This window comes from Epinephelus moara, chromosome 13 (genome assembly GCF_006386435.1).
Source record: "Epinephelus moara isolate mb chromosome 13, YSFRI_EMoa_1.0, whole genome shotgun sequence".
Taxonomy (NCBI): domain Eukaryota; kingdom Metazoa; phylum Chordata; class Actinopteri; order Perciformes; family Serranidae; genus Epinephelus; species Epinephelus moara.
Window position 1 is genome coordinate 31,240,489 of NC_065518.1, and position 26,477 is coordinate 31,266,965.

The 26,477-nt window shown below is 40.9% G+C and overlaps 1 protein-coding gene across 2 annotated transcripts in view; it reads right to left on the minus strand.

Annotated features, from left to right (window-relative positions):
• Nucleotides 1-26,477, minus strand: part of ca10a (carbonic anhydrase Xa) — a 359,571-nt gene that overhangs the window by 41,708 nt on the left and 291,386 nt on the right. For both annotated transcript variants that reach the window (XM_050059175.1, XM_050059174.1), the window contains exon 5: nucleotides 9,324-9,509. In XM_050059175.1, the coding sequence (XP_049915132.1) occupies nucleotides 9,324-9,509 (186 nt within the window). The remainder of the gene's footprint in view (nucleotides 1-9,323; nucleotides 9,510-26,477) is intronic.

The following is a 26,477-nucleotide window of genomic DNA, read 5'->3' on the forward strand; positions in this document are numbered from 1 at the left end:
GAGGAGAACATGGCAAAGGGGAATGGGGTGTTACCCCCCCCCCCCCCCCCCCCCCCCCACACACACACACACACATCTATTAGCAACCTTTCCTGGCCTTGTTTTCCCTGCGGTTCGGCAGCTTTAGCTACGGCTATCAGTCCATCTGAGCAGCGCTGCCAGTTATTCTGAATATAACACCTACTACCTCATATTAACAGATACAGAATCTGGACCACATGTCAGCAATCAAGTATGTAGACTTGTTTTGATAAGCAACACTAACAAAGCACAATTAAAATAAAATTGATAATTGTGCTTTCCATAGGTGAAAAAACAAACAATGTGTGTTGTGTCATTACCTTACTAACACTCACCCTGAAAATGACATTTTATGTTAATGAGAGACATGAGACACGACAAACTAAAGATAATAAATAAATAAACACCAATAAAAAGATGGCATGTAAAGATATAAAGACTGCAAATCCAAAATCAATTCATTTCTCAATAATGATGAAGTCTGTAAGTGCCAATATTCAAATGAAATCATTTTGAATCAAATTCAAATTTAATTATCAATTTGTGTGCCCACACTGTCTGATGAAATTAAAATGATTTTCATTTTCAAGTCAGAAATTAATTACTAGTGCCAAAATAAAAATGAAAAACCAAAGGCTCCACAGAATAGGAAATTCTCAAGCATAATGCGGCCTTGACATTGTAACTGAATGCAAAGTCGACTTTTTATTTTCAAAAAGTCCACGTCACATTTGTCTCTGTTTGCAAATGATCCTGCCTCTTCCTGTTTTACAACTGATTTTAGCCTTTTGGGTAACACTGGCACACTTACAGAGATGTTAATTAATGTGCATTGACCCTAATAAATTAATTAATTATTAGTCAATTAATGGGAAATTAATTTGAAGACAAAGTGATATCTTTATATCACTTTATATCTTAAATTAAACACAGTTGCACAGTAAATTTTTTTTTTTTTTAAACTTAAAATTAAGTTGTGCACTGTTTTTAGCTCATTGTTAATGAAAGTAAAATTTATTTTTTATGGATATAATTGATAGTGACAGATTCCTTTTTTAAAAAAAGGATAACTTTTAGGAGAATCCTACAATTTTTATTTGCATTTTTTATTGTGTTGTTTACATATTCGTTCCGCTGGAAGCTGACGCTCTTTCACGTTAAACCCTCGAGATCTGTCCCACCCAACTTCAGAACTCTAACCATGATTTAAAGCTGGTCCCTTTGTAACGACACACAATAGGACAGCACACGTTACAGCCATATGTTAATTTATTCCTGACTTAAAAAAAAATACAAATATTTTTTTCCATGAAACAGGATATTTGCAATGTTAAATAAAGCTCAGTGTAAGTTCAATTGGGAAGACTTTTTTAATGCTATATCCATTCACAATTCTCTGTCAGCTTCCTCCAATCAGCTAATTATGGGCGTTCCCTCTCGTGGTTAGCCAATCAAACTTTGCCACGATCTCCTTCAGCCATTCATGTTGCTGCTGCCAAACTTTAATCTGTTCTCCTCTCTGCTCCTGTCACCTGTCACTTTAGGCCAGTGCTGGCCCAGGGCAAAAAAATCAAAATTGCATAAGACCACAACAATGTAACTACATAGTAAAGCCTACTAAATAACGGAGAGGCCTTTTATTCTGGGTTCCTGCCGCCCTGGCCGCCCTCCCCAGCTCGTTACACTTTACCTGCTCTCTGGGGGAGATGGGCGAGTTTTCTGACGTCACATCACCCTGAGAGATGCTGTATCATTTTCATCTCAAAATCACAAGGGCTATCTGGTGCCCACTCAACTAACACTACACTCTGAGAGGGTGTATGTGGAGAGAAAAACAAAACAAAACAAAAAAAAAAAAATCAAGAAAAAAAAAAAACCTGTGATGAAATCAGCAGGAGAGCTAGTTATTGTAACGATATCTAGCTGGTGGCTGCAACAAACAGCTCAGAGAGGTTGCATTGATTTACATTGCCAAGTGTATGTAGTGTGTATGAAGTGTGAAGGTACTGTATATTATAATGTTCTCATGATGTGTTCAGTGTAATCTTGTAAAATGTAGCTTTTGGTGAGAAACTGGAATAAGTCCAGCTGTGTGAAGGAGAAATTTGTTGATGTTTTCACAGCACTATATAATCCTATCTTACTATATAATGATGAAAACTCTGTCTGTGGGTGTGTCTGTCTGTGTGTCTGTTCCACGTTTTTCTCCTCACTGACTTGGTCAATCCATGTGAAATTTGGCACAGTGGTAGAGGGTCATGGGAGGATGCAAATGAAGCAATATTACATCAATTGGCCAAAGGGGGGCGCTATAGCAATTTGAATGGGCATATCTCATGCCCCGTATGTCGTAGACACATGAAACTTTGCACAGAGATGCCTCTCCTCATGAGGAACAAATTTGCCCCAAGAACCCATAACTTTCAGTTATATAGATTTTCCGCCATTTTGAATTTTTTGAAAAACACTTAAAATTGATCTCTTCCTAGGAAGTGTGACCGATCTGCATGAAACTCGGTGAACATAATCTAGGGACCAATATCTAAAGTTCCCTCTTGGTAAAAGTTGGAAAACTTACTAAAACTGAGCTTCTATAAGGCAATGAATATTGCGGAGGGCGTGGCTCATCACATAAAGGTGTATAACATCTCAAGGGTTTCACAGATCACCACGCAACTTTGTAGGCATATGACCACACATAATCTGAGGGGACCCCTCCATTATTGACCCGATCAAACAAAATGGGGGCGCTAGAGAGCTAATTTCTTATCTAGGCCTAACCACCATATCGATTTTTACTAAACTTGGTAGATATGTAGAACAGGATGCTTCAAGGTGACTGGAGAACAGAAAAATGCTTAAAAATGGCTAAAATGCAACCGATCTCTGTGGCTCCCCCTGTGGCCGAATGTTTGTTTTTTTTTTCAAATTTTTAGTATGACTAAGTCATGGTATGGTATGCTGTACATAACCACAGAAACTGTCTGTGTCATTCTTCTCAGTCAGTCATTCTGTCTGTCCCACGTTTTTCTACTCACTGACGTGGTCAATCTATGTGAAACTGCACATATATGCATTGAGGATTGGCATAGGTAGAAGGTGACAAAGCTACCAATGGGTATGGACTAGTAGATATTATAGAAGGAATTATGATGTATCATGTAGAGTAAAAAGGCTTTTTGCTCATTTTTTAAAGATGTTTTTCATATGAAAGAAGGTTATGTTAAAGGTTAAAGGTTATTTTTTCAAAAAAGGATAAATAACAATAAAAAACAAAAGAAACAATGATATAAAAACATTGGTATCGGCTATTGGCAAAATTGTTATTTTAAACGTCGGTATCGGTATCTGCCCTAGGGCACTGTTTTAGGCAGAATCGTCGCGCCCTCTTCATCTCATCACCACCACCAGCATCTAGGCTCCACAGGAGGGTTCCCTTATCTACTATGTCTTTACCACCCTCCTGGAATATATGGCAACACAATACGGTCTAATCGCCAAAGACTTTTTGTATATCTCATACTTATTCACGTGTGAATAAATACTCTTCTCTCAGAATGAGTCTTTCCAAACTGAATGTGAGTAATGTGAGAATTTGCTGGTGAGTTAGTGGGCTCTAGTTTCCCGGCGCAGCGCAGGGTGGCGAAGCTAGTTTCGAGCAGCGCAACCCGAGGCACGCTCAGTTTGGTAGTTTGGCAGACCGAGGTGCGCTGAGATGGGTGTGGCGGCGCAGCAGGGGGAGGTGTCAACGGATCCAGCTTGGCGCAGTGACAGTTTCGTGCCAAAAGGCTTCGCCAAAGGTGCGCTAAAAGCTCGCCAGCTGAAACCACGTCTACTGTCAGCGCAGGCAGAGCGCAGCCGATGTAAGCCAAAGTTTGGCTGACCGGCGGACAGTGCGCACACGTCACCAAAACCTCACAGGCAGGTTTCCAGAATATCAGGCACATTAACGATGCAATAAATACCCACAAAAACCACTATTCAATGCAACTATCTGCAATCAGCACATAAATGTATCTCTATATCGACTGTCCCGTCACATCTGATGTCAGATCAAAGGGGATTGGCACCGTTTGGCACGTTTGGCACGCGTAATGGAAACCCAACCTGATTTGATTAACACAGCTGCAAACTAATGAGTTCACATCCCTCTCAGCCAACCACAAACAGCCACAGCATCAGATAGGGAGTATATATTCAGCATCTGTCATCTTAGAAAAGTCAAAAGAAAAGAAACAGAGTGAGACTGCGAGAGAGAAAGAGAGAGCGCGCGCGCACGAGAGAAACGCAACATTGATTTACAATTGTGGTGACCTCCTCCCAGGCTACCTTTGCATCATCAGCCCGTGGAGGTCTGCTCGCAGTTCCGTATATTCGGACACTGCGAGCTTGGACCTCCCGGACCAAAACATCAGTTTCCTCCTGGGAGAAGTTTGGCCGTCTGACGCTGCTGCTCTCTTCTGCCATGGCGAATTGAGTAAACTCTCATTACGCCTTCGCGCGGCGCATTTAAGGGCGAGGAGAGGGGCTCATTTGATTGGTGTGATGTGTGTAAAACCCACTCCACGCCTTCTCTCCTCCCTCTTTCCGACTTGCGCAGGTAGGAGGGACGGAGGTGGGAAAGAGGAGTAGCTGCGCCAGCGCGCACGGTGTGCCAAACTTGCAAAATCCGCCTGGCCACACCCAGTTGGCGAAGCGCAGGTGCGCTGCGCCCCCGCCTTGCCCGGTCTGCGAAACTAGAGCCCAGTGTGTGTGTGAGAAAGAGAGAGATAGGGAGAGATATTTTGCCTTATGTACAATTCATGACATGATTAAATACATTCATACAGTAGGTGTTTCTCTCTCCTGTGTGTCTGATTGTAATTGCCTGCCTATAGGCCATGATACTGAATCTATTTAGGATTTCTACATAAAAGAAATTGCCTAATGTTGTATATTAGCCATTCAGAATACCAAAGACAGTTCTGACAGAAAAAAAAAATCATTGTCTGCAATATGAATGCACAATTATGAGATTACCGTCATGGTTGAAAGCATGATTTGCTCTCTTGCAGCTATAATAATCAAAATTCTACCAGAATCTTTGTTGTTTGGTTCTTTATAGACAGGCACAGTTGTCTACGCTCTTTATTTTGGAAAAAACAAATGCACAGTATTGGTGTATTGGTTGAAAAATACAAGGAATCTAAAGACAACATAAGTCTCTTTTATCATAAGTTCCAAATACAGCAACTTTAAAAATGTAGCCATATGAACACTGATGTCATGTCCAGGATTTTAGAAACCTTCTGGCAGTTTACATTGCACAATTAAAGACATACACATGGTGAGTATTTTAAAGGCATGTCCCGCCCCTATCTCCGGTGGAAATTACTTGTGAAACCTTTTCCCCTCTGATGCCTGCCTGAGGGATGCTGTGTGCAATGTAGCAATAGTATGACATCACATCTTGGATATCAGCAGCAAATCTCTTTAGAGCTTCTCTGCTTGGCTCTGAAGAACTCCTCCAACACCGTATTAACCACAAAGGGCAAATCAGTAAAGGCAGGGGTGAAGTAAAACATGAAGCCCTGGAGGGAGCTTCAATATACTTTAATGTGTGCATGTGTGCGTGTGTGTGTGTGTGTGTGTGCACGAGATGTCCTTTCAGGCTTGGGTTGCAGCTCTCTCCAGCCCGAAGGACACAGTAAACACTTGTTTTATTATGATTTGAATATCAGCTCTCAGACTCAGAGGGAGGATAAATGATTATCATTAATTATAATAAATTTGCCTGTCAAGACTGCAATTATTTTGTTGCCACACAAATTGGTTATTCATATAATGGTGGTGGCGGAATGCAGCAGCGTGAGTGACTCATGATTTTGTTGAACAATCAAAGCCAGGGAAGCTAATTGTTTCACTCGTCAAAATGTTTAAAATGGCAGAGTGCGACAGTGTGTGTTAATGCGCAAGTGTGTGCAGGGTCGGAGAATATGTGCGTGCGAGAGAGTTAAATGCTTAACTGTCATCTCTGAGACAAGTTTGTTCCTGCTGAAAGCACTGATGCAAATCGCTGCCTCCATGTGAAAACTCATTTAGAACGTCACATGGTTCTCTGCAGACTAGGGCGGGAATCTGGCTCCTTTAGGTGAGTGAAAACATTTTCTTCCACCAAATTAACTAACAAAATGCATAAAGGAGACACTGAAATCATGTACTCGAAATGGAGATTCAAGGTTTTCACCCATCACGGGCCAGTGTATGCTATGGTCTTGAAAATCTAAAGATGCTATTTCAACAAACACTTAAACCTGCCCTGTTCACGTTGTTAAATTCTGCTTTCAGGTGGACTGGAGCCGTATTCAGACATCTTTCTCTGTGGAGGATGATTTTATTATTACATGCGCTGGCCTGTGATTATGAAAAACCTATGTAATTTTTCACCTCCTCTAGTTGTTGGTACAGGCCCATTTACCTACTGTTCTTTTGGTAAATCCTGCAACTTTAAGCTGTTTCAAACCAAGCACAGAATTTCGTCCCAAAAATTCGCACACACATTTATAAAAACTGATTTTGTTTAGAAACTGATTCTTACGAAAGCTTGCATAACGGATCTTGATTTCGGTGGATTTCCAGAGTAGGTAAAGCTGCTGCTGGAGAAGCTACCTGACCTGACCAACACCTACATGACTCAACCACCATACCTACATGTCAGTCCACAATCAGTCCCCTTCAACCTTTGGTTCGGACAACCCAGTCTCACATTAAAGTCGTTGAAAACTGGCGCTTGGTCAGTGACTTCTGCTGTCAGATACTGATGAAAAAAGCCATTCTTTTACATCAAAATGATACGTGCCTGGTTGCCGTTATTGTGTAACAGCTCCCAGTGGTGTCGGGGGGGAAACGCAGCGGGACAACAAACTTGAGATGGTGGAAGTCAGAGTAGGGTTTGTGGGAGGGGTGGTGGATGGGTCCAACAACCACTGACTTTCACCTAGGAGGCTGGTGTTCTCTTTCTGTAAGATTGTAAAGCCAAACTCTGTTCTTTTTTCTAAATTGCACCATATGCATTGTGTTGGCAAAACTAACCACGTGCGTTTGTTGTTGAAGGAATTTTTTTTTTAAATCTTACAGGAAGCAAACACTGGCCTCTTGGGTAAAAGTCTGTGGTTGTTTGATCCATCAAGCACCCCTCCCACCTGCCTGCCCTACTAGGACTTCCAGTGCATTAACTTTCATTGTTAAACAATAACGCTGACCAGCCCTGTATCATGCCAATGTGAAAGGATGGCTTTTTTTGCCGGTGTCTGATGCTGGTAGTCACTAACCAAGTGCCGATTTTTAGTGAGTTCAAAGTGAGACCAAGTTGAAGGGAGCGATTGGAGTTATGGTTGTCACGGTTGGGACACAAACTGTGGCCTCACACAGCTGAACATGCCTCACCTTGCTACATAAAGGGCATACCATTTCTAGTTTTGGTACTAAATGTTAGCATTAGACGTACATTGTGAGGTGCAAAATCATATGATACTTAGAAAACAGACACTGGAATGTGATTAAAGTCGTCAAAAAGGCTTTTGTTAACCTGGTATATGTTGGCTTTTTCACCTGAACATTCAGTCATACAATGAAGGAAAACAAATGATAAGAGCAGTAGGCTGCTGTGACATCATGTTACTGGTAATTCTGTCTTGCTAGTCTGCAAACCTGGTTATTTGTGTAGTGAGCTATATGTAATAAACATTATTACCATGCAAACACCAGCCTTTTCCTCACTGTTAAAGCATAAAAAAGTATTCAGGAGGAGCTGTTGACAGCTTTCCAGGTAAATAATCAAATGACTTACAAAGTTATTTAAAGTTGAGTAAATAAGTTTATCGTAGTAGTCTTGGTCCAAACATGGTTGGTGCCAATTTTCATTTTTATGCTGATGACACATTGATATATTGTCCCAGCTCATCCATCACAGAGGCTGTGGCCAAACTGCAGGCTGTCTTTACCATTATCCAGATTCAGCTTTCACAACTAAAGCTGCTTTTAAACGCTGATAAAACTAAGGTAATGCATTTCTCAAATGCTTGGAAGAAGCCTGTGAACGCTCCTGATGTTATTACTGCTCGGGGAAAGGAGTAAAAGGTTGTCACTTGTTACAAATATCTCGGTGTTTGGCTTGATGGCTCTCTTGCTTTTAAACCTCAGGTTGATAATCTCCTTTAAAAACTAGTCGTTTTTCTCCTTTGAGGCCAGAAAAAGACTGGTTGCTGGTGATGGTGATCTGTTGTACATGAATGCATCTGGCAATTGCTTGCACATGTTAGATACTGCATATCAGAGATTGAATTGGTCTCTGCCTGATTTAATGCTGTCATAAGTACAAGGATGAATGACTTCGTTGGTTCTTGTCATTGTGCGTAGATGTTCCAATTTTTCTACATGCTGTTATATACCTTTTATGTTTTCTATTGTGTTGTGTTGCCACTTTATTCATCTTAGTATTCATATTGATGTTGATTTAGGTTGAATATATGGATAAGCCTGCTTATGATGAGGGTCATGTGGTTTTCTGGTTGAATACTCATATCCTACTATTAAATGGAGAAACCTCTGTCCCTCCCTCTGTCCGTCCGTCATCATCCATTTTCCTCCTCACTGCTTTGACCTTCTTCTCTGAACTTGCACATAGGCTTTCATCTTGGTCATGTGCAGACAGCCACGATGCCGTTTTTGCATTTTTCCCACATTTCTACTGTTTATATTATACTGTGAGCACCATTAGCACATACAGGTACTGTGAGCACCTGTATGTGTGTACCTGTGTGCCCGCGCACGGCCCCGCGCACGCGCATGCCTCCGTGCTGTCAGCCAAAACTATGCTCCATGTATTTTGCCATAAAGCATGTTTCTACTCCGTGCTGTCAGCCAAAACTATGCTCCATGTATTTTGCCATAAAGCATGTTTCTAAATACAGTGAGCATTGTTTGTCTTACATTAATATTTATTACACAGTGCATTTACAGTGCTCTGATTTTGCATCTCCTCCAATATACTGTTTTTGATTTCTTATTCCTCTATACATAACACATCCTCGGGTATGGACTAGTAATAACAATAATAATAATAAATAATAGTAATAATATAATTCTTGTAATTCTCCTGTTACTTGTCAATGGTTAAAAGGCTGTCTGGAAGAAAGTTTAATTTAATACCACAGTGTCTGCTCACTCTATAAAGGACCCAACAGCTTTTTATATAGTGACAATAATGTCGTTTTTTCAGTTCTCTTGGCAAATTATACTGTCATCACACAAAGTGCACACACCTCTCCAGAGAAGGCCTGTCCGTTCAGCAGGTGTTCGGAGCCCTGGCCGTCCTCGCTGCCGAAGTGTAGCCGAATCTCCTCCAGACGATGGCTGTACGTCATTGGCCCTCCAGAGATGTTAACCAGATGCTCCTTGTCCAGTCGCAGAGAGACGTGGCGGCCCGTGTTGTACATCGTCCCTCCCACCTGGAGAAGAACAGATGGAGCTCAGTTGATTACACAAGAGCAAACATATTTCCAAGGAGAAGCATACAGTACATATTCAAGCCAGAAAATCTCAGAGTGGACTTCAAAATAAAGCCTTACAGATCAAGGAAAGAATTTTCCAAGAGGAGTTAACATGAGGTCATGCGACAGGAAACTCATTCACAGTAAATCATGCAAACTTATTGAGCCCTGTGTGTTTATTTAAATGGTGTCACAAAGAGCTCCAGAAGTTAGAGATGTGTAACAGTGGCACAAGAAGAGAACAGTCATGAAGTTAAGAAACTGGTTCAGTGATGTCAGTAACATGGCAGTATCTTCATTTAAGTTTGCTGCCAACATCAGACACCATAAGCTACTGGTTTTTCTCACAAGCACACAAATGCAGCACAATTTTTACAACCAGAAAAGAAACCAGAAATTATTCTATGTATCACTCCACCAAAGGGTGACTGCCTTCTGAACACATACAGTTTTTTATTTTATTTCAAGCTATTACTGGGGTGTAGCATATGGATGAGACTGGCCATCTGGCAGACCGGGCATTTTCCCACTGGTTTATTTTCTTAATTGACACTGGGCTGGCCCAATCAAATCTTTAAGCCCCTCCCCCTTTGATGCTTTATTTGCAAAAAAAGAGTACCGAAATAGATGAGACAAAATGCAAGGAGGCGCTGAGAAATCGCAGGCCAAAAAAATACAGGCCCTTTATGCAGATCAGTGGAGGGATTAGGTCTGGGCCTCCAAGCCTGCAACCCCAAATGTTCTTTGAAAAGCCCCAGACTTTTAAGACCCTTCTAGCGACTTGCTGCTCAGAGTAATCTCAGTGGCTATTATGGTACAGCTTCTCTCTCTCTCTTTTGTCAGCTTGTGTGCATATGTATGCAAGAGTGAGTTGCTTTGGCTATGGTAATTGTCATCGCCAGGTCATATTGTCATAAGCCTGTCATGTAAGCCTACGTCAGGCTCGACAAAAAAGTTCATATGTGTGAATGTGCCTAGTCTTCCTAGCATGACAGCCTGTCAAAATAAGTGCAGGTCTGTGTGTGTGTGCGTGTGTGTGTGTGCGCAGGGGGGTCTGATGGTCAGCACTGAGTGACACAAGTTACAGCAGAAAGAGTGGAGAAGAAATGTCAGAGTGTACAGGTCCGGGTGGCTTACATTTGTGTGATTGATAGTTGTAGGCCGGTCTGGACCAAAATGCCAGAGCTGATTTTTTTGTACCAGCCTAGCCCTGATGAGATCCGACTCTTTCTCCAAAAAATTACTTTGAAGGTGCAGTGTGTACAGCCTCGTTTCCTCCAAGCACCCCAGATTAGTTCACTTCAGTTCAGTTCGGTACACATTAGAATGGTAATTTTTCTGTTTCTACAGTGAAAAGTTGTGGATGGTACCAATATAACTGTCCTCATTTCTCGTCACCCTCTCTTGGGGTACCTAGCACACACTGGTACTACAAGGTGGAGTGAGAAACACTGCAGTCCATTGATTGGTCAATAGAGAACTGTCACACTTGCTCAGGGCTGAGTTGTAGCTGGTTTTGAAGCATAGGTAACCTCTGTTCATATCGTGGCAACTTTCTCATACATACATCAACTATAACTATAAAATGAAAGGATGATTTGCTGCATCTAGTAGCAGGTAGATCCTTAGAAAAAATAATTTGATTAATTAAAATTAACTGATTGAAAAATGAAAAACAATCAGCAAAAGACGCAAAAAATGCTCCTGCTTCTAGAGCCGATGTTTGGTTTATCCAGTCTTACAAAATGGTGGACTCTGTAGCCTGCTCCTTATGTATATATATATATATATATATATATATATATATTATATTCCATATCTGCCAATGTATCCCCCTAAATACTACACACTGGACCTTTAAACACATACAGTACTCGACTGATTCGATGATTCCAGTCCACAAAGTTCTTATACCACAGAGGAGTAACAGAAATGCAGCTTCAACATAACCTTAAAAGGTGAAGGTATGATTTAGCTGCAAGGAGGAAAACAAATGAAACACTTTATCAGTCAAAAGGTTTTGCTGATACATTCGGTATGAACATTATGCAGTTTTGACACATTCTTTAAAACACTTTCCTTATCATGTTGATTCAAATTGATTCTTTCTACAGGTAAATTAACAGTATATAAACATAATTTTGCATGGACTCATTGCTCAAATAATATATCCAGGTGGGAAATGTGTAAAATAATGTGTGTTTATTCCCAAACACTCCTTTACTGCAGGTTTATTTCCACACAAAAATGAAAGTCGAGGAAAGATCTGCCAAAATTATGCAAGAAAACTCGCCAAAAAACTTACCCCAGACTACATGAAAGGATGTCTACTATGTTGTGAAGTCTTTTAAAACCTGAAGTTGTGGAACAATTATTACTGAAGGCTATTGGTATATTCTCTCTAGTCGCTCTGTATCTTCTGCTTGACTTGACAGAGCAGTGAATCATTTGTTTAGTAAGAGCTTAAAAAAAAAAACAAAAAAAAAAAAACAAGTGAGGAAAATCAGGTTCTCTTGAAGTTTTTTTATGAGCTTTGGTTTCAATGATAAGGAGATGCTGTTGTCTCGCATTCTTGACAGCTTAGAAATTCAAGTTTTTTGTTGAAGTCTGTATCATCAACACAGCTTACGCGGGAACAGTCCTGAGGGCTTTATTTAATTAGGCAGCAATCTGAGCAGGAGGGAGAGGCGATATTGTAAAACTGCAACAACACTCCAGCAGACAAAGGAGAAAGTGGAGCTGCAAGTGAAGAGAGAGGACAGGTAAAGATGTTTAAAATCATCAGAATCAGCTTCTAATCGATACACTGTGAGTTTTTAGGGGAAACACAGAATTACAAAAGCCTTATATAACGATCTTTAACGGTAGCTCTGTTTATTTATTTATAATGGGGAGTTCTTTCAAAGGGAAGCATTGATATTCATGCCACAACTTTGAGTGGACTTCCATCGCTCTTATCTGCCTCTTTCTCTCCTCTCCTCTTTCCACTCCCTTTGCTTTCCCTCCTCTCCCGCTCCTTCATTCCTTTTACCACTCGCTTTCAAAATGATCACCCCCCCCAACCCCCTCTCTACACCCCCTCCTCTAAATTCCCAGAGAAAGAAGTCTGCCCACACATTGTAAATATTTTATAGGAGCTCTGAAAAATCAATGATTTGAAAGGAGAAAGAGAGAAGAAGAGCGAGCGATGCAAAGAGGAGATAAGTACGGGGAGCAGGAGCAGAGAGGTGCTCTGGATTTAGTGTCCAAAGAGGAAAAAAGGTAGAGAGTGAGTGAAGGGAAGTCTTTTAGATTTCCTGGCGAGACGATGGGGGTGAGGTGAGACCCCTGAAAGGCCAGAAAAAATCTCATCTCCCTCAAGACCTCCCTGGACTATTGTTGGCAAGGTAGAAGTGATGAAATGTGTGAGGACTCACACCTAAAACATCAGAAATGGGAATGTGGAGCAGGCTGGTAATGAAGGAAACTGTGAGATAACAAGCAAAGACGTAGAGTTACACTACATAGCTCAAAGTATGTGTGTGTATACCCGAACATGAGACCCATATAAGTGTAGTGTGCCCTGTTTGTCAGTGCCTTCCAAAACCAGAATAAAATTGATATGTTAAGATTTTAAACCTGCAATAGTCAAGAGAGTGGATGAACCCAAAGAGAATCATCATCAATCCTCCAGTTTCCCTTCACTTTACAGAGCGTTTTAGTGTCTTTCAGCTCATTGTTTTGGTTTACAGCCAACAACTTTACTGATTTGGTTTGGTCTCACTATGAGGGCTGGCAGGCGGCTGTTTTCAGGTCTCACTCACTGTAAACTACTAGACAGCCAAAGTTAGTGGCTAGTTGGTGAACACAGAGGAGCATTTAGCAGCTTAAGAGACAAATATTTTCTCAGAAGTTGGTGGAGAACAAAAGCTAAGCTAAAAGGACAGTTAACATTGGACTTTTCATCGCATGGACAAAAAAGTTACTTAAACGAGTGACTGTTACTGTGTGTCTGCTGGGTGTTTACATAATCAACCAGCCCAGTCGCTAAAAAAGAATGTAGGCATTGTATGTTTCTGCAAACCACAGATATGTTACATTTGTACATTTTTCACATATCATATCAGCATTTGGTGGAGAGGACGGTGGACCAAGTGACACTGATAGGCGAGACGTCTGCCAAGCTACAGACCACTCTTCATGATGAAGAAACAACAAAATCTGCTGTTTTTTAGGAAGTTATTGCTGTGTATCTGGAAGCTTCTACCCACCAAACATGGGTATTTTTAGCGTACCATCTCCGTTTTCCCAATGAGGATAGTGCCAGGGTTGTTTTTTACAGAGCTATTGCTGCATTTCCAGGTTTTGAGGGAAACAAAATATTGAGCAAATTATATTTGCTAGTAACATAATGGTGAAATGTTGCTAATTAATGTACCTGGCGAGTCGCAGAAATGTTGATACTGAACGTATCAGCAAAATGTTCACTGACAACATATTTCATTTGCTTTCCATCAGAACAGGCAATCTTGCAATACATTATCCACTCATACTGACTAAAACATTATTTTTTTTATATTACCACCTTTTTCATTAACATTTAACTAAAATCAAAATATTCCTCTAACCTTAACCAAAATGCTTTTGTTACTCAAACCTAACCACAGACTGGAATCTGGATGGGAACCTGGGATTCTGGTGTCACAATTTCTGCAATTTGTTTGTTTGCCATCCCGTTCACCTCACTGCAAATCCAGGGCCATACATAAATGTAGTGTTTCATTAAAGAAACCATGTCTCTGAACATAATCCTGCCAGTGGTTATGTTTTCAAAACATAATTATAAATGCATTTTAGTCATATACAAACATTATTTCTAGATAAAGGGTTGATCCACCTTGAGCTCAGCCCTCTGAGTTTTTGCTGTGCTACTAAAAATATACATCCATCCATCCATTTTCATCTGCTTATCTGGGGCCAGGTCACAGGGGCAGCAGGCCAAGCAAAGCACCCCAGATGTCTCTCTCCCTAACAACGCTTTCCAGCTCCTCCTGGGGGACCCCAAGGCATTCCCAGGCCAGATGAGATATGTAATCTCTCCAGCGTGTTCTGGGTCTGACTTTGGACCTCCTACCAGTGGGACGTCCCCGAAACATCTCCAGCAGGATGCGCCCAAAATATACAGTATACTGTATATGTATGTATGTATATATTTGCTCCTGTGCAACCACTTTCAAGGACTGAATATTCCAACAGAGGTTAAATGACAGTGACTCAGAACTGAAGAAGACTTTTAGCCCATCTAACATTTGTATGTGGGTCCCATGCGGGTAGTAAATGAGCTGAAAAATGGGCCCTATATGGGATTGTCCATGGGTTCCATAATGGCCTCATGCCTATTGCCAACACGGATGGTCTTACTCAAGTGGGCCCAAGATAAGATGTCCATTTTGGGACCAGTTTGGAACTTAGTACCCAGGAAGACATAGCATAACCCATGTGGAGCCCACTTGGGTAAACCCACCAATGTGGGCAATTGGCATGGGGCTATTATAGAACCCATGGACAATCCCATATAGGGCCCTTTTATTAAGCTCACCACATGGGGCCTACATACAAATGTTGACTTGGACATGAGAAGGAATATGCCTTCAAGAATTGAACTCCAAATAAACTTGTGGAGATAACATGAGACAACTTTCATCTTAGTTCCTGGTAGGTCACAGCCGTCAGAGACAACTATTTCTGGTCTTTGTGGAGTAAACGTAAACAGGTTGTATTGGGTATTTGAACAATTGACAAATGCTGTTTTGAGGGGACAGTTTCAGCTCTAACAGCCTCCACTCCTCTGGTTTCAGGCTTTCCACCAGATGTTGAACCTGCTGCTCCAATTTGCTCCCATTCAGACACAAGATCATTAGTGAGGTCCAAAGCAGAGAAGCTTCCCCTAACTACTGCCATAAAGTTGTAGGCATATATTGTCTATTATCATCATTATTTCAGAAAACATATAGCTCTCAAAGGGCCTAGAAATTAAAAAAACAGAATAACTACCAAAAGTGTACAAAAGTATGTGGATTCTTGTGCCACAAAGGAGAAAAAACAACTGAAATACTGAGGCTCTCCTGCCTTTATCCTCACACTTCTGTTTCATGTGACTGTTACGTACAGCACAAAGCCTACACTCAGTGCACAGGGTGACTTTTTTTTTTTTCTCCAGCCAATATCTGCTGTTCAGGTTGATTGCTCATGTCAGGGTAAATGGCTGGAGGCTGGGTGGGAGGCGCGGGTAGTGAGGTGTGGTTGGAGTGACAGAGGCGATGGCAGTAATCGTGTTTGTCTCACAGTGAACACGAGATACAGAGCGGCCGCTTAGAGATCATGTACAGTAAAAAGCAGCTCCTTTTCTAATTGGTAATTCTTTCATCTCCTGGGATCGATAATCCCCAGCGAGTGAAGTACTCACAACAGCAAAACAGAAGAGGTCATTATAGTAGAAACTCTGCTGCACATACCAAGGGGGGGGGGAATAAGACTAAGAAGCTGTACGTGATGCAATTTTAGATATGCAAATGATCAACTTTTAAAAAGGAAATTTTTGAAAAGAAAAACAAAACTCTGCTGGAGTACAAAAGCACTCTCTGAAAGGAGAATGAAAACATTAAAATCATTCATATTTTGTGAATTTGTGAATCTTCTGAGCAGGGGTTGAAAGAGATCACATTTAGCTACGTTTAGCCAGCTGGTGGGAGCCACACTTTGAGAATAAATGAAGACACACTTGAATAAAACGTGCTTACTTCTTTTGAGATGTTTCTGCTACAACAATTACCAGACAAAGTCAATGCTGTGGAAAGGTTGCAAACAAAGCATAGACTCTATATTCCAGCGTGCTTTCTCATTATTCTTCGAAGTCTCGACACTTGTGTGAGTGGTGAAGTAATTATTACAGGCGGGTAGTTATTCTCAGTGCTGAATATGTTTATGAAAATCACTGACTTTTGTGCTCCTTCTATGAGAGTAGATAAGCAGAGGACTGTGCATTGCTTGTATATGACAGACACGGCTGTACCACAATCAACAAAAACACTCACAGCTGTCCAACTCATCTCATGCATCAGCATTATACTATTATACTGATTATACCGTCTCCACTTTTATACTAATGGCTTCATCAGAAAATGCCTCTTTGCACTTCAGTCTTTTGTTTAAAGTATTACCATAAACAGTATATAATTTTGTAGTTCAACTCATGACACTATGATGTACATGAATACTGAAACTGAAGATTTTCGGTCTTTCAAACTGCGCCCTAAAGCTCTGTTGTTGTCAAAAATACTTTTAAAACACATCAGTCAGATACACGGTTGCACTGGGTGATATATTTCTTCATTACCAAGAACACAGCACTATAGCGTATAAATAATACTCACTACAGCACCAAATGTGGATAAATCCACTGCTGAAAATAGTCCCCCCAAAAAGCATTTTTTCTTAATTAAAAACTACAGTTTGCAGCTATTTCAGGAAATAACAGCTTTTTTAGAAATGAAACTATATATTTGTAATGTCACAGAAAGGGTGAGGAAGTTTTACTCTCAGTTCAGCTCACTGTTAAGCTGCAACTTTGCTGTTTTGTTCACTCTCACTGGTCTCACAATGATATTTTTGGCTGCAGCAGGCAGCTGTTTAACAGTTGCCAAAAGCAACTGCACACTACCTGCTCAGCAGCAAACAACAGACACACACTTAGAGACTAGCTGGTGAACAAAATGGAGCATTTAGCAGCTAAAGAGATATTTTCCTGAGGAGTCAACATGTTCTTACTCCCAACTTATCACAACTTGGTCAGTGGTCCTACGGTTCAAACTATGACCCTCTAAGTACCCTTTTAGCGTTAGTTTTGAACATGTTTCTGTGTCAATTTCAGCTTGTTACATGCTACAGTGTCTCTGCAAAATAAACATTTACCTTAACAAGTTTCCCGTGCAGCAAAACTAATTAGTTAGGTTCAGAAAAAAGACCCTGGTTTGGGTTAAAATAAGAACATTTTAAATTCACATTACGTAAGTAACTTAACAAGTATGTAATACATATGTCACGTGACATTAAGTATGTCATGTAGTTAATGTAGGGGCGGCAGTAGCTCAGTCCATAGGGACTTGGGTTGGGAACCGGAGGGTCGCCTTTTTGAGTCCCCGTCCGGACCAAAATATGGAGCATGGACTGGTGGCTGGAGAGGTGCCAGTTCACCTCCTGGGCACTGCCGAGGTGCCCTTGAGCAAGGCACCGAACCCCCAACCGCTCGGAGTGCCTCACCAAGGGCAGCCCCCTCACTCCGACATCTCTCCACTTTGTGGAGGTCCTGTTTGTGCATGTGTGTGTCTTTCGGACCTGTGTGTAATTGACAAGCAAGAGTGAAAACATTGAATTTCCCCTCAGGGGATTAATAAAGTAAATAAACTTAAACTTAAACTTAAAAACCTCAATGTTGACTTTTAGTTTCGCACAGGACCTGAGCAGCGGCTTCCTGAGTGAAAGTTCTGTGTATGTTTGACCCATCCACCATCCCTCCAGCTGTACTTGGAGTTTCTTGCTCATTATACTGCCACATTGCTGCAGATGGGTTTTACACAGAAAATAGTTATAAAGACGCTAAAGGGTGCCCTGTGTGTTTGTATCAAATGGCCACTGGCCAAAGTGCCATATTTGACGCACTGAGAAGTTGGTAGAGATCAAAGTCAGAAATAAAAGAGGGTGAAAACTAGACTTGCAGTCATCAGGTGGTCAGGAATTACATGAAGGGTAACATTGCTAAGTTACTGCTGAATGTGTGAATAAGCAACTGTTTGCTAAAAAGTTGTCTTTATCAACTTAAAAAAGGATGATATGTCAGTAATGCGTTCACAGTTTGTTTCTTCTGCAACTAAGCGGCCTAAGTCAAAACCAGTGAAATCTCATTTGTCTCTCTTCAACCTGGCCACACAAAGATGTTTTCATTTTAATAGTTCTTTTAGACCTCTCCTCTGGATTGTGTTGGTGTGTACAGACTGCTGTGATTGACACCTCCCTATCTCACTTGTTAATTTGTTTGGGTGGGACAATTTACACCCTTATGATTATATAGCCCTAGTCCTATAGTCCATTGTAGGTAAAGCACAGGTGTTGAAAACAATAAAAACATTAACAATGGTTGTGTTCTATTCAATTGTCCCAGTCAGCCATGGCAGTGTGACAGCATGAACAATGACCAGGACCATAAAACTGAAGCACCTAATTGGAAACCAGCCATACTTCATTTTAGTATTTACACCTGCACTTCTCCTACTGTGACATGTATAAATGTCTTCAGTGGATAAAAGGCCTGTCATGATGTGTGTCCCTGCCTTTTAAGGCCCTACACAGCGCTGGTCCACCCACATAAGTATATTTTATCTATTTTGCCTGATTAGACCTGCATGGGTGTACAAACTGGGCTTGAGTGACATTTCCCTGGCTCACTTGTTAGTTCTGCTGCACCTCTTACTGTGAGACAAATGATATCATTATAATTTTTATATATACATGTAGTTTGGTGACTCCCAGCATAGCTCCACCTAACTATAACCGATGCAGAGGTCTAATTATCCAGGTGTGCAGGGTTTTTAATTTGGTAACCATTCTGTATATAATCTAATCTATATTCATATTATGTTTCATCAGCAGAGGCTTTCAATATTAATATTAGAATGTTTCAAAATGACACAAATAGGTTTTGATTAAGTGTGACTGTGAAATCATTATGCCTGATGTCTAATTAGAGATCACAGACAAAGCACAGAAATAAGACACCGCTAATAACTTCAGAACTTGCTTGAGAATCATCATGTTTTTAAGTTTTCTGCAGTATCAAAGTAATCCAGTGATAGCTGTCTCTACATCCTTGGGTACACTGCAAACAGGAGCTGCTAATAGCTAATTTGGATAATTCACTTTTAATGGTGCTGATTTACCGAGATGTAAACAAATATAGGCCAAAAATAAAATCTCACTGACTGAGGATGTGTCTCTCAATGAGCCTTTGGTTGATTGGAGGCAGGGACATAAATAAATGCCTGCATGATGACACACATGCATGTTTGTTTTCTATCTCAGTGAGATGCACAAGTTTATTTTGGAGTCTGAAAACCTTATAAAACTGCCCATAAATATCTGAGAATTAAAGCTTCTCTTTAGGCATTGATTAAACTTCTAAAAAAATCATCTCTTTTCATCAGAATTACATATTTAGGAGTTTTCCCCCCATTAAAAACATCCTTTCACGCCTTAAAATGGCTTAGATGTAACTCTACACCTTAGCCTCATTTAATATGCACAGATCTATGAATATGCAAATTAGCCCCACCCTTCACTAGCTCGTCTGCAGCTCCAGTGTACCTGCTCACTTACGACTCATCAAACACACAAAACTTTGCTTGAACACATTAATAGATAACATGAGCCTTTGGCTATGTCATCAAACAGCTAATAATGTGTTGCTAATGTTACGTAAACCTTGTTCCTGATCATCAGCTCTGACAAGCTAAAATGAAATTGAAACTTAGCCCACATCCACACTAATACATTCTTAATTCAAAGCAGCATTTTAAAACAAAATCAATCTTTGTACATGCAAATATTCTAGCACCATTTCAGAATTAATCTCCACCTATACTAACACACTAGAAAATGCATACCATTCACATACACTGGGTGTGTGCATGTAAACAGTAAGTAGATTGTCTACTCTGCAGTTGGCTGTTTAGTTATAGGAAATACTATGGAGATGGTGAAAAGTAAGACCAGAAATTTCTTCGCCTAGAAAAATGACAAGGTCGAACTGTTACTGAAAGTTACATGAGTATAAGGCAGTCAAGGTGGCAGGGATAAATTCTGGGAGTCATTGGAAAGAAACTATTGTAATGAATTAGAGCGGTAGGTAGAAAGCCATGGCAATGGGAAAGAAGTACTGACACAAGAAGGATGAAATCAAAAGGTATGTAGGCTTAGCTAAAATGTTTTGGCTTGACAGCTTATGACTGATAAGACCCAATCAGGAAGCGAACATGGGTGCCACTCATCCGGCCTAGAATGCAACCCCAGGGTTTTCAAAGGTCTCCATTTTAAGAATTCCAAAATAGAGAAGTCGTGTGGATAAATGGCGTAAACGTTGCAATAGTTTTATGTTTTAAACAAAAACAAATTATCTATCAATCAATCAATCAATCAATCAATCAAACTTTATTTATATAGCGCCTTTCATGCATCAAAAATGCAACCCCAAAGCGCTTACTGTCACACATGTGCAAATGCACCATGTAACCATTGCCTGCAGTACCTAATATGACGGACAAGGAATGCTAGCTTGCTAGCTCATGTTAGCTTGCTTGCTATTAGGTGCCACAAAGTATGATGTTATTGGTACATTTCCCCCTTTTTTTACGTTCCATACCTTTCTCCCAACTCACTTTCATCCATGCAGCATTTCTCATCTGGGGCAGTTTGTATTTTTCATGGCCAGTATCAAAAAACATAGGCTGGTTAAACATGGCAACTATCAATGTTTCCTGCACTCTTACTTCTTCGCTATTGGTTAAGGCTGCAATTTTCGCCGGTCAAAGATCACTATGTGAATTTGCTTGGCCAGTGAATTGGCCAGGAAGTGAATGTCTTGTTCACCCTTCTGCTTGCATTGAAAGGAATTGAATAAGAGCTGAATATCTGCCAGTGTTCTTTTTGCTCATGTGACTGTGCCCTTAATGTGGCTATATCCTTAGCCTGCAAAATACCAATATGTAGCTACACCTGGTTTCTTCTCTGACACCCCTCATTTCACTGTGGTATTATGGGATTGGTTTCTTAGGTTTGTGATTAGGGATGTCCGTTTTGATTATTTTGCTTTCGAAGGGTGACATCCCATTATCGGTAACTAACTGGTTAATTTTAAAGAAAAAAAACAAAAAATTCAAAAACAAAAGATGCACAACACAAGAGAATTTTCCTTTTAGTCCTGCAGTCCTATGACTCAGTGAGCTTTAGCACTGTATTTCAGAGTGCTATCCAAAAGGAGGTGGTGTAATTTTTATGCTCTGCAATGTAAATGTCTTGACTTTTATTTTATTGTCTGTTGGCTTTGCTGACAGCCAGCCAGCCAGCCAGCCATGTTAACGTGTGAAAATGCCCACTGCAAACCTACTGTCTCCACTGGTTTCTTGGCTGCTCTGAGACCGGAGGGAGGCCACAATGTTCCCACAGCAGTGCTGCTGGGTGGGGACAGTGTTACTAGCCTTCATGGCCGAATGAGCGGCGCCGCTTACACTAACCAGCTTCCACAAGATCCGGGTGGTGCGCAGTGCAGTAAACTGAGTTAAGAGTTGCAAAATTAAGCTATAGACCAATATGTGCATTGGTCAAAAATATTCTCAGTGGTTCACCAGTTAATGCTTAACTGTTGACATTCCTATTTGTGATGCAACAAACCCCAGAAGTCTGAATTCATGCTATTGAGACTGTCTTTGGTACACTGCAGTTCCAAAGTGAAAATGCTCAGCCATGGCACTGACTGCTTATTTTGCTCATTATATGACTGGTAGCATTAAAAACACACCACATGGGCATGTTAACAAGGTTAAAAACTTGATTTTTAACAGGAGGGGGTCTTTGACTTGTTTAAGTGAGGACCAACAAAAATGTCCTGACTTTGAGGGATTTCCCTGGGCGTCACACAGATACTCTCATATTCAGAAGTACCCGCAGTCGAGTACGTGCACATGTACTGGCAGCTACTTCAACTCATCACAACAAGTGTATCAAAAACACATCAGAAAGACAGGGAGAGCTGCCAACACTGCTTGATTTAGATAGAAACTGAAATCAAGCAAACAGCGTCAGTACCGAGCCTGACAGCTGACACAACATTTCACACACATACACTGTTACAACACTGCTCCAATAAATAGATGCATAAGAGCGAGAAGAGATCACAGCCATCAGCAGCATATAGGAACACACTGTTGGCCTGGGAAAGTGTATAATATATACTGAGGCTTTCGATGTTCATTATTTAGAAGTACCACCTCTTGCAAAAGTGTCTCATGTCATATGTCACCGCTGTGCGACTCCGATAACCCCCCTAATACACCTCATTTTGTCCAAGCAGTCTAAGCATGCTTTTAATTTGTTCCGAGAAGCTTCCAGGAGCGATGGAGCCGAAAAGGACAATTGCACTGTGCGCTGGTCCTCCCTTAACAGATAGTGATGATCACAACACACTACCACATTAGAGGTAATAGCTTGGAGAACGTAAACAAGTCATAAAGGAGATTGTTGACTGTCTGGGGCAGACTTGGTAGTAGCGGTCAGGTACGGTAATAGAAAACATCAGTGGCATGCTGGTAATGAGAAAACACAGGGAACATCATCATTATCTGAACACACAGATCAATAGAGTAAATTACCACTTGTTACAAGAAGAAGTCTTCACTAACTACTGTATATGTTCAGCTATTAGACTGCAGTGTGGCCCCGTTTACATTTAAAATATAAAAGCCACCATCAGCTAATGAAAAATCTTGCACCCAAGCAAAAAAAAAAAAAAAAGTTTTAATATGAAATAGTAGTGTACGTGCCACCAGACAGGGTAAAATGGTTAAGTAGTGGAAATGGTGATAAGCTACATGAATACATTAGACAGTAACTGTGAAGAGAAACACGTGCTTTAGCAACCATCAGATGGGTTTTAATATCTTCTCTAAAGGCCTGCAGCTGTAGGCACTGAATCATGGCGAAAGTGTAATGTATTTGATTAAAATACAAGATGACTGCTGCTCTTTCATTAAGGTGCGCAGATATGGAGAGTAAATGGGATGGATCAAGATAGAGGAGATGGAACTACAGAGGGCAGGAGGGAAGGAAAGACAGACAGAAAGAAAGAGAGACAGACAGAGAAGAAAAGGAATGAATAAAAGACTAGCAGAGAAGAGTGGAATAAAAGCAGGGCTGTGTGGGATGCACCTCTGTGAAGTTATGGACACAAAGAGCAGTACAGCAGTTCCGGTAATGCTACATGATGAGAGAGATTCAACACAGATCTGAGGCATTTGGGAAAATATTTCGAGAGACTGTGTTGTCCTGACCAGAAAAACAACAGCATCAGTAGTTTGAAAGAAGAAGGCTGATGCTGGGCAAGACTGAAAACCCCCAGATTATGTTCATGGACAGTGTTTTTTTCACATTCAGTGTTTTGAAATTCTTTCTTTCTGCAATGCCTGTGCATGACCAATAAGGTACAATGAAAGCCACGATGTGTTTGTGACAAACCACTTTACATAAAGTCTCATCTGACCACGTCTTAAGGCAAAGTGTCCATCTTTTCCAAATGGCCAGATGAAGGCCGGGCTTCAAAACTGCTATCAGAAACGAGAGCGAGACGCCATCAACAGTACAAATGGAGATAACAGCAAATACTTTGAAGGTCTCTCCTCAAAGGCATTCGCTGTGTTCCAAACATGAAAAGTGACAGAGGTAGTTGTGTGGAAAAAAGAGAGTTTGAGAGAGAACTTCAAATCCTGTCAATTGCCTTGTGAAGCAGGCATGCTTCGAGGATTGTTAGTTTTAAAATTACTGGATACAGCGCCTCCATTGCCAATATCAGAAAGGTGGAGGGAAAGGCATTTTCTTGACGATCCCCTGACAATCATTTAGATTTCAACATACCTAAACAATATATTTTGTTGTTGAAGGCACGAAGATTTGCTGGATGTCAAGCTATGGGACATCCACATCTGTTAACGAACCAAAGTACGGGTTAAACCACAACAATCATCACACCCCCTTTTGCACCTCCCCTTGTTTTCAATTGGTTTGGTGCCTGCTGCTGCTGCTGCTGCTGCTGGCCACCGGGTCTCTTTTAAACTGCCGCAAACAAGAGGCACCTTCCTGGTAAACACAAATAGGTATAGCTGTGGCTGGAGCAGCCATGTGATCTGTCAACATGACTCACCCACCATACCTACACATCAGTCCATTATCAGCCCCCTTCGCCCCTTGGTCTGTAGGAGGAAGCCTTGAAAATAATGCCAAGTTAGTGTTTAGCTAGCTATAAAGTGTAGGGACCCTGATGCACCAAGCCAACTGTTGGCTGTATGTCATTGCCGTGTCATCACTCTGATTGGCAGTTCAACTGCTAACGAAAGTCAAGAGGGTGTGTGATCAAAACAAATTTGTTTTATAAGGTAAGATTATTTTCCTAGCCATTGAGCTCTTTAGCAAAAACAGATCATAACTGTTTGTGTTATTATTCGCTAGGGCATGGTAAATTCCCTATGTTCTTTTCGCTTTGGGTTGTGTTGTTGAAGTGGCAACTAGCTAACTAGTGTCTTGAATCTGTCCTGTTGTTCTTCCAGTTTCCCTTTTTGACAGATGAATACAGACTACTGCTGCCTGCTGGTAACGAGAGTTTTTTCTGTTCACGCAGGTGGAGATCGTACATGCTAGTCGGCTTTTGGCTGTAGACTTTGCAGTGTGTTCAGGTGCAACTTTTTGGCTGAGACATAGGTGACGTGAAGCAGCACAACAGTTGGCCTTTGTTGACACTAGTTCTTTGATGTTGGTCTGGTGTGTCTGGGCCTTTGCGTTACAAGAGAGACAATAGAGGTTAGCGTAAGGGTTAGATCTCATTACTTAGAAGGGTAATAGAGTCTTCATGTATAATGAATTATTATTGGAATATTGCTACGTTTGCTCATATTTAGCCACTATGTCGCATTGTATCAGGGTTCAAATAACCATTGCATAGGCTGGGTTCGTCTTGTAATGGTGGTGGGTGAGTTTTGAAGGGGCGTGCCATATAGGCTCCAAACAGAATGTGGCTGCAACTATATAGTTCTGGGTAATCAGGGAGTGAAATACTGTTGCTTCACAAAGTGCAGTAGAATGCCTTCTGTTGGGGTAGCTTAGTCCCTCGTACAACTCAATCAACTTTTCAAAGATGACTGAGTATTTTGTGTTTTTTGGGCTAATATCTCAGTAATTTTGCTGTTGTTTATTAGTAAAGTAATGCCTCTGCACTAATGTTGATACATTTCCTCTGTGCTTTATATTATTGCAATTTATAATCTTTCAAAAATCAGTTGTGTTCATGCTCTTTTTGCAATAAATATCGACTTTATGTTTAGGTTATATGGGTAATTTGCTTCCATTTAAGTTGAATGTCTGTGCTGGGTTGTTTTTAGTGTGTGACTATTTATAGTGTGTGACTAGACAACTTTTGCCAGGATGTCTCCTGACTGGCACCCCATAAAATAAAAACAAAAAATAAAAGTGCAAGCAAAAGCCGTCACACCATGCTTGAAGGACCAATTAATTATTTATAAAAGGTTTCCTAATGGAACAACTCTAAAACCTTGAATTTAGGTCATACAAACAATCATCTAAATCATTAAAATAAAAATAATAATAATAAAAAAACCATTACATTATTCTCTGGCTCATGCTTGGTGTGCAGTATGGTTGTTGTGCTTTAAAAAGCTAAAAGAACACCAACAAATGGGATACATTTACTGACAATACTGGAATGTTATACTAAAACATGATTCATACTGGTGTGCTGGAGTCTGAACCAGACTACAGTAGGTGTCCAAACGGGGCCAGCCCTATGTTCCCACAGCCCAATGGTCCCACAGCCCTATGTTCCCACATTTCTAAGATTTTTCTTAAAATTAGGCCCTATGTTCCCACAGCCCTATGTTTCAAATAGGCATCCTCCTTCCTTAACGTTTCCTCCATGAGCCTGTGACGCCTCCAGAGGGCTGGAAAGTGACTCCAAGCATCCCAGGAGCACCCCCTCTCTATGCCAACCCGGCTTCCCAGAGGTTTTGATGCACTGCAAACTATGGTTTGCGTCCAGTTGCTGCACTTCATTCGACTGAT